The sequence below is a fragment of the Arachis ipaensis genome, chromosome B08 (genome assembly GCF_000816755.2).
Source record: "Arachis ipaensis cultivar K30076 chromosome B08, Araip1.1, whole genome shotgun sequence".
Taxonomy (NCBI): Eukaryota; Viridiplantae; Streptophyta; class Magnoliopsida; order Fabales; family Fabaceae; genus Arachis; species Arachis ipaensis.
In genome coordinates, this window is record NC_029792.2 from 21,027,412 (window position 1) to 21,041,155 (window position 13,744).

A 13,744-nucleotide genomic window follows, 5' to 3' on the forward strand; every position below is an offset into this window, starting at 1 on the left:
CTAACCCATGGTCTTAAATTGTTGTATGAGTATTTACTTGTGAAAATCTGGCTCTGTTTTAAAGGTTCCAATTTTTGAAATTTTTATTTATCCTTTAGGAACTCTTTGGAGCTTGTATAAAGGTATAGCATCTATGAATATTTTGTTAATCGGGCACACATTAATGGGGGAGCTTATTGAAGATAAGAAAGGGGGAGAAAGCTGCGAATCTTCAAAAAGGGAAGTATTCTATCCTAATATTTTCAATTCAATTTTAATAATGTTTGTAATCAAGGGGGAGATTGTTGAGTTTGAAAAACTGAAATAATGATCAAACATTATTAAAATATAAATTAGATATTTATTAAAATATTTTCAATTGTTTGTTTGGTGTTTTTTTTAGTGTGCAGAAAAGAAAATTATTTTTCCTTATAGCTCATTTGATGAAAGCCCATCTTGATCACCAAACAAAGGTGGCCTCATACCAAAGTGTTTTAAATCAAGTGGCTGAACCTTTAGACTAAAGAAGAATAGACAAGCCCAAATCACAAGCCTATGAACCATAATGGATGAATCAACGAAAGGAACCCAAGGTTCTCAAAGCATGCTTTGGTTACTCTATCCCTTGGTAATTGGAACTTGGAATTCAATTTGATTTAATTTCGTTGAAAGCTTCCACCGAAAGCTTTTCCTTTCTTCTCTCTCATCTCTCTTGCTTCGGCCACATCATGTGTTCATCTAAGAAAAAGAAAAAAGAAAATGGTAGGATCAGAGATCAAATTTTGAAGAAAGGAAAAAAAGTTTTTGTCAAATCAAAGTGAAGAAAAGAAGGCTACAAATCGTAGCTACTCTCTCGGTCAAAGCATACAAAAAGTTGATTTCTTCATTTGTGCATCACCGAGGATCAAAGAAGAAAGTTTCAAGGTCTCATGCATGAAAGAGGTAACCATGGAGAATATGAAGCTTACATGAGTCAGAACCACATCAACGATCAGAATCAAGACTTAGGACCAAAGTCAAGATCAATGGTCAAGATTGAAGAAGTTGGAAGAAAAAGGATGAGAGAGATCTGGTGATATGCATGCAGCAGATTCAGGTTCTCTCTCTCCTCTCTGTTGAAGTCGCTGCTACTTTAAGGTTGGAGAAGAAGTTGCTGTGAGGGTGGAACCAATTTCAACCTTAGAAGCTTCACCCCTCTATATTAAGGGTGGACGGCCAAGGGTTGTGATAAGGAGAGTAAGTGAGAAAGCACAAAATTCTCATAGCTACCCAAAAGTTGTCTGATTTCTTCTCCTTCAACGAAGTTCATTTTGTTTCTTTCTCTTAGTTTTGTCTATCTGAGTCTCATGGTAAAAGGCAAACATGGTGAGTTTATAAGAATAATTCAATGAAAGGCAAAAAGGCAGTGAGCAAAATTAGAGAAAAAAAAAGTCATAGATGTCTCAGAGTTTCTTTGTACATCTTTCTGTTTTGTGTCATGATCCTGTGGGAATTCTCTTACAAGTTGGGTTAGCACTTTGCAAGTTGAAAGCTAGGTTGAGTCCTAGTCAAATTTGGATTGGGTTAGAATCTGAATTTGTCCTTGATAGGATTGTGTAGATCCTAGGGAATGATTGGTGCTTGTAATCTTGCAAAAGATAGAGAAATTCCATCATTATTGTGATGGAGACTGGATGTAGACTACATTGTACCTTGTAGCTGAACGAGGATATATCTGGATGTTATTTCTTCTTCCCTTCTACTTTTCTATTTCTGTTACTTAGGAGACAAAAATAAAAATGTCTCTCAGTTGACCATGAGACAGAAGTGAAAATATCTCCTATGTTCCCTTGAGAAAGAAAAAGTAATATTCAGCTGAAAATGTAGCTAAGATTCAACCCTCTCTTCTCTTATCCACTGATAACCATCAATGTTAACAGTATATTATCATGGACATATTTTATTAAAAACATCTGAAGGAGTAAATTTATATGTGAGAATCCATTAAATATTATTATTCCATTCACACTGTCATTTGAAGAACTAAACTGTGTGATTTGTGAGAAAATAGATTCTCAAATATATAGGAGAGTGTCGTGTATTTTGTATAGGTATCCTATATCTATGTTTGATGGGTTCGTTCAATTTCAAACCAAATATGTAACCAATGAAGCATGCATGCAAGAAATATTTTCAATGTATATTGAAACTCGCTCCCAAATATCGTTCATCGAGCTGTATATTGAGTTCGAGCAATCTGAAGCAGACCAAAATATTGAATTGGAAGATTATAATAGTGATAGCAAGGAGAAGTTTGAAAGTAACTATGAGGTCGTTGATCCGGGTGAAGACGAAGATCAAGCTGACAGCACTATGGAGACAAATGTGATGGAGGTGGCAAATGCACTAGCAAACCAGCATCCATTTGAGGAGCCTACTTTCATGTGCTCATTGGATTTGGAGGTCACGCATGCACCGGAGTTTTCTCAATATATAAATACAGGTATGTAATTTGGATATTTGTATGATAGATTAATATTGTAGATCGAATAGGTAATATGAGTAACATATGTGATTTGTGGAATATAATTTATTAAATAGTATTTGATTACTTATTTATTTAGTTAAAATATAGGATAATTACCTGTTTATATATATTTAGTGATTATTTATGTATATTTTTTTATTGAGTAAATAGCATTTGATTATTTATCTATATTCATATTTGGATAATGACAAATATTGATTTATAATTTATAATTTATAGATAGATTATAACTGTTAAGACATATATTTAATAATTATTTAAGCAAATATATATTTTGTTGTGTGATTGTAGAAAAGCTTTTTACTGTGGTGGATGGTGAATTCACCGTGGGAATGAAATTCAGTTTGAGGGAGGCAGTAATTAAGGCGATGAAAGATTATACCATCCGTAGAAGTGTAGACTATCGGGTGTATGAGTCTGAACCAATGAGATTCTATGCTAAATGTACACAATATGGTGTAGATCGTGATTGGCTGATCAGGGTTAGAAAAATGTGCAAGAAGTACTGTTGGGAGATAAAGAGGTACAATGGTAGTTACACTTGTACTAGAGCTACCATTTCTCAAGACCATTCGAAACTGAATTTCAACACAATTGCAGAAGCAATAAATCCGTTGGTAGAGGTTGACTCATCTATAAAGGTAAAATCAGTCATTGCGGAAGTGCAGTCGAAGTTTAACCACACTATAAGTTATCACAAAGCATGGTTTGCAAAGTAGAATGTAGTGGAGTCAATTTTTGGAGGTTGGGAAGCTTCAAATGAAGCTTTGACCATATGGTTTGAGGTCATGTGTCATAAAGATCTATCAGTAGTCGTTCACTTTGAAACAATACCTGCGTACCAGGGGGATGACGTGGTTTCTGATATCCGTGTACTACATCGAGTCTTCTGGAGTTATTATCCTTGTATTAGAGCATTCAAACATTGCAAGCCAGTAGTGTAGGTAGACGAGACTCATTTTTATGAAAAGTACAAGGGTTATTTGTTGGATGCAGTTTCACGGGATGGTAATAACAATATCATACCTATTGCGTTTACCATAATGGAGGGAGAGACATCTGAGGCATGGCATTTTTTTCTTAGTAACTTGCAACAACATATGGTGACATGTGAATTACGTGATGGTGTGGGCCTTATCTTTGATCGACACGAATCCATCAGTTCAGTTATTGCTTGTAGTAACGGAGTTTGGTCTCCTCCTAGAGATTTCCACATGTTATGCATGAGGCATATAGAGTCTAACTTCTTGAGGAAGTTTAAGGCACCATACCTGCAGAAGCTTATAGTCAACATTGGTAAATTTGAATAACACAAAGTTTGTTATTGTTATAGTTACTATCATAATGAATGTTGTTTATAGTTGGCCTTTTTTTATCATAGGATATCTGTGGACGGTTCGCAGGTACGAGATGCATTATTAGCGATTACGCGAATGGGGTGATGCTTACACCAACTGGCTGAATCGGATCCCATGTGAACAGTATACTTTGGCATTTGATGGTGGATACCGATTGGGTCATATGACCACCAATCTAGTGAAGTACATTAATTTGGTCTTGAAAGGGGCACGCAATCTCCCAGTCATTGCACTTGTTAAGGCAACATTTTGCAGGTTTAATGACTTGTTCATGAGGAAAAGAGTCGAGGCTGAGGCTCGTATTAATGCTGGACATGTGTTCTGTGAGCTTGTGACCTCCAAATTGCATGCAAATCAGCGGGTATTGGAAAATATCCGAGTTAGTTGCTTTGACAGACAGAATAAGGTCTTTAAAGTACGTGAGATGTCCAATAAAGTGGAGTATGTAATTGACCTATGTTGACAACATTGTGACCGTGGTGAATTCCAGGTGAACTGAATTTCATGTCGACATGTATTTTTTTTGTTGTGCAAATCAGCAGCTGGATTGGCAAGTGTACGTTCATGACGTTTACAAGATGGACCAAGTTCGAAGAGTATACAAAGTTAGGTTTAGACCACTAGTAAATCCCACAACAAGGCCTATTTATCATGGACCTCGACTCATAGGCAATCCGTTCCTCAGACGGGTAGCCAAAGGTCGTAGTAGATGGACACTCGGATGTTGCGTGGTCCAAGTTGATGTAAGCAATGCGGTGCCGAGGGCCACAACCATAGTAGATGTCGTCAACGTGGTGGTGCAAGTGCAGGTCCAGCCACCTAATAGAGTTACTACTATTGTTGCATTTTGTTTGTGATGTTATTGTATAACTTTAGCATATTTATATATTGTAACCAAGTAGTTCTTAGTCGATTCAGACATTCTAACTAAAATAGTTAACAACAAATGAATTAACATAGTTAATGACATAAATGAATTAATATAATTGATTCAGACATTCTAACTTAAATAGTTAACAACAAACACATTATTTTTTCATCGCTCACTTTATATCTTTGTATAATTTTTTGCACTTCTCTGCAACCCTGTTAAAAGCGGACAGGATAAATCGATTAGCGCTCTGACGTGGAGGATTAGCTCTAAAGTTGTAGCCATTCCCTTTTTTGATTGTGATGAGGAACACCCTAAATCAAACCAAATTGTCTCCTCAATCTATCGGATGCGTGCCACTCAACGCATTCGAAAGATATCAGCGGTACCGTAGCACTCCAAATAACTGAATGCTGACGAATGTCTACAGGAATCACGTCTGGCTCAATGCGATCAACTGCATAAGCCACCCAAACAAACCGGACACATTGAAAGCAAAAGAGGACTACACACCAAATAATGATACGGCTAAACAAAAACATATACTTATTTATTACAACATACATGTTCTTCTTGCAGGTCATCCAACGACCTCCTAAAGTGAACAAGAGAATGAAATCTGTAAGGTCGGTCAGCACACTCCTAGTTATGCCACCTGACATCAAACAATCCATTAATTAACTTTTATTGCAAAAATTAAATACAATGTGCTACACTTTTTCAAAGCAAATAGTAATTCATTTTACCTACTTGCAACTGGAAAGAATCAAGGATTGTCGGGAATCGACGCAAGAAATAGTAGACGAATCCGAGCGCAGGTAAGTAAAAGTGTCAGTAGACCATTGATATCCTTGTAGTCAACACGGGATGCCCTACATAATGATCTGTACAAGTGCGCCAGGCATGCCGATCTCCAACTAAATTGTATGATCCTAGGGAAGTTACGGAGTAACGACAGAAATTTTTAGTGCACCGCTGCCCCAGACTTGTCTCCAAACAGAATTGTCCGAAATAATAACATTATGTGGCACTTTACGTACCTCTGAATGTGAATATCATCACTCAAGACTAAACGATCTTTCAGTCCCCAAAACCACGTCAGCTTTATAAAGCTTCCTCTACAATATGATTTCCTAATTGCAACCCTAAACTGGTGCAAGCATTTGGCCTCTAAGGCCTCAAAACTACTCATGGTCAGTCATGTAATTGGAAGATCATTTGTTGGAAGACTAAGAATTATTGCCACATCCTCCAATGTCACAGCACACTCACTAACTGGTAAATGAAGTGTGTGAGTCTCAAGACACCATCTCTCGATTAGAGCATTAACCATTGCTGACTGACATTGGATTACTCCAATCTGAGAAACTTGATAAAAATCAGTCTCCTGTAAATGTCCCTCCACAATTTGATTATACGGATCCGACGGCATTAGGTGATTACATGTCAACATCTGTGAACTCTAGTTTAACGTGATATATGGCTATGATTATGACTATGGTTATGTTTGTTTAACGTAATCCTTGTATTCTTGTATTTTGAAATTTGAAAATTTTTTATTTTTTTTATATTTTAAATTTTAAGTTCTATATTTTTTTTAATGAAATAAAATAATTTTTTTTCCTTTAAAAAAAATTATCACAATAAACATGAAACACAAAATTCATTATCAATGTAATTGTTGAATATTCTTACATGAAACTTTGATTGTAATTGTTACCTTTGAGGCATGTTGAAAATTTTTTAGAGAACACCTCAAATTCTTGTGCCTCTAGCGGTTTACAAATAAACACCACAACCCATAAATCGCTACTACTTGTAGCGATTTTTGATAAACTCTACTTGTACAGAAATCGCTGCTATCTATAGCGATTTCTGTTTGGCACACTGTTTCATGTAAACCACAACTGGCAGTAGCAGTTTATGTTCTCCTCTAATCCGCTATTGACAGTAGTGATTTCTATAGATTAATGAAAAGTTGCATATCCGTCTTAGTAGTTAGAAAGTTGTAATCAGGTAAAATTGATCTCTATTTATTTTATTTAAGTAAATTGTCCTATTTATTAACTTCTTACAAAATTTTAGATGATTAATTTCTTTTATTTTTGGTCTCCTAAGTATTGTTAATATTTTGATGGTGGCACATTTATTTGTGAAAGGAATAGATGAGAGAGAGTTTCGAAGGTTGAGAGGCATGGGTCAAAAAGTGGAGTACGCTGCATGCACAACACGTAACATTTGGTATGTAAATCGGACGATCTGATTTGTGTACTATTGATTTGTGTAATTGGACTGTTCGATTATGTTCCTCCACTTAGACTGTCAAGATTTCTTCAACGCAGTTATCATAGTCCGGTGAATCTTCCTACATCACAATAATATTGCTATACACTATTTTTAGCCCATATCAAAATTAAAAAAGTAACCTGTTACTTGTATAACAAAAATTAGCAATTAATTAATCATTTCTATAAAAAATAGTTATATCCTTATGAGATTGGTCAGTTATGTCCAAATTAAATATTTTTTAGTGTTTTTGGAAAGAAAATCTTTTGAGGAATTTAATAATATGTGATGAGGAACACCGAATAAATTATATAGAAACCAATTAAAACACAATATGAAAACATCTTTAAAAAAAGACGTTTTAGGCGTGTTTATCTGAGTGGCCTCCTACGAGTAAAACATTTCAGTAACCACGTTCTTAAAGTTGCCTATAATATTTGAATACACACATCCCTATTTCTGATAAAAAAAAAATCATATACGAATCATTTTTTAGATTTTTATTGATGAAAAGTATAAATTTATTGAACGTAAGAAACTAAATCCCATAACTTTTGCCGGCAAATTGATTCAACAAATCCTATAAGTATATGCATTTTGACGAGACTCTGTTTTTGAAGGACATAGTAGCATCATTGTTTGTGTCCAAGCTAAGTCTTTTCCATAGAAAAGATATATAGTACCTAAAATGTGAAACAAAGTGCATAAATTTAATGTAAATTTTTTTATATTTTTGAAAAAATAATATATACATTTGGATTTTTAATGAGTAATTGTAGCGTAGAGTGAGTGAGGGAGTGAGCACACTTGTCAATTAATCAATGCCAAGGGCAAGGCTGAACCAATAATGTGGTGTCCCATTTTCCCCATGTGGCTACTCACTCTTACTCAATCTCATGATGCCCCATTTCTATTCCATTAATGCATCACATGATTTGCACGTGTCTGCTATGTGCCTCTCATGGCATCATGCCATCATAGCAAGAAAAATTAGTTGCCTATGTTAATGTAGGGTTAGTTTCTTGGGTTCAATTTAAGAATGGTGACCCAAACACTCATGAGAGGCTCACACAAATGCCTAACACAGTAACACGTGAACATATTATTCAAAGATGAGAAATGGCGTGCATCACTTTTTTTCTATATATTTCTCTTTGTTTTTTCCAATAGTATTAAAGACAATTTTTTTATTTTGTCTTACTTCTTATCAAATACAATTTATTATTAAAAATAAAAAATATACAAAAGAGATGTATATAAAAACAATACATATAATATTTTTCTGATTCAAAACCTGTATGTTGGGGCAATAGGTGCTAATTGATGATGGTAAGCTGAGACTGAGAGCCAACCCACTAAATCATGGCCCCGCGTGGTTCTTTACTGCTATGAAAAATGTTTTATTTACTTATTCTATGCATTTTCCATGACCAAAAGAAAATCAGATTCATAGTAAATTATAAAATTTTGAAACATATAAAATATTCTTACCCTATCTAGTTGAGAGTATAATTAAAATATATTGTTCTATACTTCTACTAACAAAAAGTAAAATTAACAAAATATCTTCTAATTATTTATTTTCATTCATTCCAACCACCTAATTAATTTTTTTATTGCTTACGTTACAGTTTTTCACACACACAATTCAATCTCATTTTTTTCAATCCGAAGTTTTAGAAAGCAAGGATCTATTTTAAGTGTAATATATACAATATTATTTCACAACCTTTTCATCGTAATAATAGTGGTCCCATGGTCTAGTGGTCAGGACATTGGACTCTGAATCCAGTAACCCGAGTTCAAATCTCGGTGGGACCTTTTTCTTTTTTAGTTAGATAGACTGTGACATTTATCTACTTTTTTTTATGCTTGCCCTCAACCGTTCAGCAGTTTGACTTCAATTACTCTACTTCAGTATGCAATAATGAAATGAATTCCAATTTCCGAACGCTTAATTACCTATGATATTGATATCCATAGTTCCATACCTGCTTTATTACACAGACTATTCAGTGAATGGAAGATTTATGTCATACCTTAATTTATTAACGAAAGCTACATGTGAAAAGAGGGAAAGCCACTCATAAAAAGTGCTAAATTCGTTATCACTTCATGGCAAATCTTGCAACACAAAAAAATGTATAAATTTCTAAATGTTGATCATTCCTGGCAATTCGAATCATATTATGAGACAAAAAGAATGTTTTTGATCCAAGTATCTATATTATACAAAATTCCACTGTACAAGCGCCGGGATTGTGACTAATAATCTGGAACACCATCAGAAAACACAAATATAACTATGAAGATTTCTCATGCAATGAAACATCATAGGGAAAAAATGTTACACTTTCCTACTTGGCACAAACTATGTAAAGTTTTCTCAAATTTCACTAAGATGACACGAACTAGATAAAACTTCTGTGGAACAATAGCGTTGACCGGTGAGCTCATGAATTGACTGGAATGCAGAAGGATGAGCTCAGAGCTGGGGGCAAAACGCAAACCAGATGCGGCCCAGCAGGTTTGCAGCTTACATCTGCTTCATCAACGTCTGGTAGCCCAAGGTGAGGCGGGCGAACATAGCCAGCCACCAGTGGCATGCATAATACTGAGATAATTATCCTTGCACCTATCATGAAGAAAGAAAATCAAATATCAAAAATGGCATACTGGATTGAAAGTAATTCCAACAAGAATATCATGTCTTGATGCAAAATATGTTGTTCTCAGTTTAGAGAAATATTATTTCAATAGAAGAAGTCAATGAATCCAAGTACCTTGTTTTGGGGAGAGCGACACATGCCCTCGTTTCCTCCCAGCTATCATCCAATTTCCAGAATTCGCTTTTACCTCGTATAGAACCTCATCCTGTCACAATTTAAAAAAAATATATTATTTTAGCATTGAAACAGAATGAGATGTGTTGAAACTAATCTATACAAAAACCAAATATGGTTTGATTTGATGGTTTTTGAATGGGTTGAAGGAAGAATACAACAAAGTGAGAGTTCAATTAGCATGTTTGGAAAGTTAAAGAGAAGATTAGGTAAGGAATCAATAAAAGGAGAATGAATTTTATCCTGGATCCAGTCAAACCAATCACACAACTTTGAACACATAGACCAATACTTCTCCCTTTTTATTTGGACTTACATTCTGTTCAGGAACTTCTTTCTCATCCAAATCCTTTAACCTTTCCACCCTCCATTGCATCTTAACTAGTTGCCCAACTCTTAGACCATCTGAAGGGAGAGGAAGAAAACCAACAGCTAAGCATGGATCAAGCACAGGCCTTTGCAAAGTAATTGCATTCTTGAAGATCAACTCCTGTCTGGCATCATCAACTTTAGTAGATTCATCCATGACAGGAGGGTGGGCTCCAATTGTTCTATCACCAGAAATTCCATATTTGATATTTAATATGCTTTCTTGCTGCTTTCTGTCTTCTGAAAATAGACGAGTTTTTTGTGTTGTGAATAGTCACATTAGTTCATAATTGAAGAAATCAGGATACTGTAATTGAAAGGTAAATACTATTAGGAGAAAATCTGGTAGATGTTAGTCCATAATATTGAAATCCAGGATCATAAAATATAAAAAATCCATAAAAACGGAGTCATATGTTTAACTGATTTTACTATTGAAAAGATTATGAAAATGTATGCTCATAGTGCCACGTTCTCGGGAAATACCCCTCTGTTGTCCACAGTCCATGTGTAAAATACCTTTAAGGAAAAACATAAATAAAATAAAATGTGAATAAGGTTGCTATACCAATACTGCTCGTCATTTGCAAACTATGAAGCCTGAACATGACACAGGACACATGGACACATTAATTTAAAATTTTGTTAGACACAGGTCAGAACATACAGAATTTTGTAGATAAATTATAGTAATATCTTTATATTTTATTGATTGTACGAACTATTATAAAATATTTTTAATGCCTTTTTAAGTATATAAAGCAATTTAGATCATTTTTTGTATTAATAATTAATAACACATTATTTCTAAATCATTTCAAAAAATTTAGGCCAAGCATAAGATTCAATGGTGTGTTCAAAAAGAAATATTTTTTACTGACATAATTGGACATGAAAGACGTGTCGGACAAGTGTCGTGTTCAAAATGTATCCAACACGTAGACATAGCAACTCAACGAAGTGTCCATGCTTCAAAGTTTGCAAATATAGGAGGCATTTGAAGTGTCGAACAAGTGTCGTGTTCAAAATGTATCCAACACATAGACATAAGAACTCAATGAAGTGTCCATGCTTCAAAGTTTGCAAATAATAGGAGGCATTTAGTTTTGATTATTGATAAAGCCTTTTACAATTTGATTAGTAGAGCAAAAGGATGAAAACTGATTTTAACCATAAGCTATTCTGTTTAACTTACCCCCCTTCTTTTTCTCTCTCTTGTTTTTTGATTTTCAGAAACGGTGAAAACTGCTTTCTTCAATTTTTTGGTTATTTATAAAATTTATACAAGCTTGTGAAAAACTGATTTTTACAATAGGAAAAGCTGATGTTTGTTAAGAAAAAAAGAAAGGGAAAAAAGGCTTAACCAAAAGGAACCAAATCTGGAAACTATTTATTGTTGAATATAGATTAAGACATATAAAAGTATTCTTTCATGTCATTTGTCATATCTTTTAGTGTTAATTTAAAATCATTTCACCAGTCTCAGGAAAGATGTGATTACCTTCTCCATTTGTCTTGCCAAGGCAGATACTAAACAAAATTCCTGCTTTGGAAGTAGGAGATATGACTAGTGGGAAGAGGCTTGAACTAGGTCTACCCTCAGTTTGACCATTATGAATAAATCCATGTTGAAGATCAAGCCAAGCATCATATATGGTCAGTGTAGCCTTTACTTCAGAGTGAAGTATAACCTAAACCAGAACCATTTTATGTTTTATCAAAGAAAATAACAAGATGAACTGATAGCAACGTTAATGGCAAGTTGCTTACATAAACAAAATTTGACATCTTTTTTAAAGATACAAAGATCATATTTTTGCAATATTTGACATATTCTGTCTTCATGTATGTATGTATGTATGTATATAAACTTAAGAGAATGATTGGGCTACCTAATCAAGAGGAATCAAATAATCATGAAAAAATGCACTCATACCTGCAAAAGCAATGTACCATCATTGCATTTATCGGTTACACGTGTCGTCACATAGAAAGGATATGTAAAATGAACTGCCAGGGTCCTGAATATCAAGGCAACACACCATCAACAAACAAATGGCATAAAAAGAAGCACTACGCATGGTACTTATAGTCAACAGCTGTAAGATCTATTATAATGATTAAACTGAAAGAATGATGGAAAGTAGAAAAACCTTTCGAATATCTGATTGTGGTATACTCCAAATTCAAGGTTCAGAGCAATTGTTCTCATGGCATCTACAATGCTCTCTCTCCTAGTTGTAACTGGAAAAAATAGCCAAAATAAGTACATATGATTAAATACAAACTACACATGGATGGAATCATCAAGATATTTCTATCACCATCTTCACCTGATGATGATCCTCTGCTGAGCATGTCACTCATGGCTCGAACCAGAACCCAGATAATAGAAGGAGTGTCACTTGCCCAATTTGGAAACTCAATTTTTCCATTATGAAGAGTCAAGCGTTCAACCTTCTTCTCATAATTTAAAGAGTCTATCTGAGCACCGTCTTTCTGCACCTTGTTGTCATCATTTTCTGATACATCAGCATAGGTTTCCATCTCAATGACATGCGAGTCATCAATCTCCAACCCTGGGCCAGTATCAATATACAAGACAGCACCTTTGAGGGAATAATTTATCGGTCGAACTAAAATACCAATCCACTGACGTTCATTTGTTAACAAAGGTGAGGAAACAGCAGCATCAAGATCAACCAGAGCTCTAGGCCTTAACACCTAAAAGGGAAAAAATGGAATTATTAACTGATGCAAACCCATTTTTGTAGTTAAAACAAAGCAAAGAGATTATATAACAAAAGCCTGTAGAAAACCAGTCCAGGTTTTGTAGGTGTGGTAAGAGGAAAGCATCAAATGCAAGGTATAGGAATATAACATGGATAAAGACATGCCTATCTGATATTTGACCAGTTACAATTTTTCACCCTGTTTCCTGTTAAGAGGGTAAATTACCTTCAAAATAGGTTTAGCCGGCTTTTCGTAACTCATGAAATCATCAGTATCTGCAGGACCTATTTTTGAAAAACTATGAGATCTAAACCTCAACTGCCCAATCTGCCCAGTAAGAACTCCAAGAACATAAGATCCTGGTTTCTGGGGTGGCAGATCCAAGGTAATAGTATTCCGACCAGGATGTAAGACATTAGGTGTAGAACTCTGCAATGCCTATAATAATTAAAATAGTTGAGTTATTTGGTGGAGTTAAGTGGAAAATAGCAGGCTTTCCATACTATTGATAAAATCAGTAAATTAATATGCCCAACAGGAAATACCTTTGCACCTTCATCAGCACTAGATGTTGGCACTATCGTAAGATTAATTGAATCAAGAGTTATATCATCTGGAAAACCACTCCAAACAGTAACAGAAAGGGTACCAGGATCCCTATCACATAACTCCAATGGTGGTCCAGGATTTCCAGAAAATGTTATTAATGATGATACATCTAGAGGTACAGGGTCTTTCAATTCACTGTGGGCAAGACGAACAAGTTCTGACTGGAAAG

The 13,744-nt window shown here is 34.8% G+C and overlaps 1 protein-coding gene and 1 non-coding gene across 2 annotated transcripts in view; one reads left to right on the forward strand and one right to left on the reverse strand.

Moving 5' to 3' along the window:
- Positions 8,771-8,842, forward strand: TRNAQ-CUG. The gene has a single exon. It is a non-coding gene; the product is annotated as a tRNA-Gln (tRNA).
- Positions 9,181-13,744, reverse strand: part of LOC107612844 (trafficking protein particle complex II-specific subunit 130 homolog) — a gene marked incomplete in the record, with an annotated part of 11,422 nt that continues 6,858 nt past the window's right edge. The window contains 9 exon segments of the mRNA XM_016314599.2: positions 9,181-9,656; positions 9,805-9,895; positions 10,181-10,473; positions 11,735-11,924; positions 12,170-12,254; positions 12,387-12,477; positions 12,567-12,957; positions 13,192-13,404; positions 13,512-13,744. Of these exon segments, the coding sequence (XP_016170085.1) occupies positions 9,475-9,656; positions 9,805-9,895; positions 10,181-10,473; positions 11,735-11,924; positions 12,170-12,254; positions 12,387-12,477; positions 12,567-12,957; positions 13,192-13,404; positions 13,512-13,744 (1,769 nt within the window).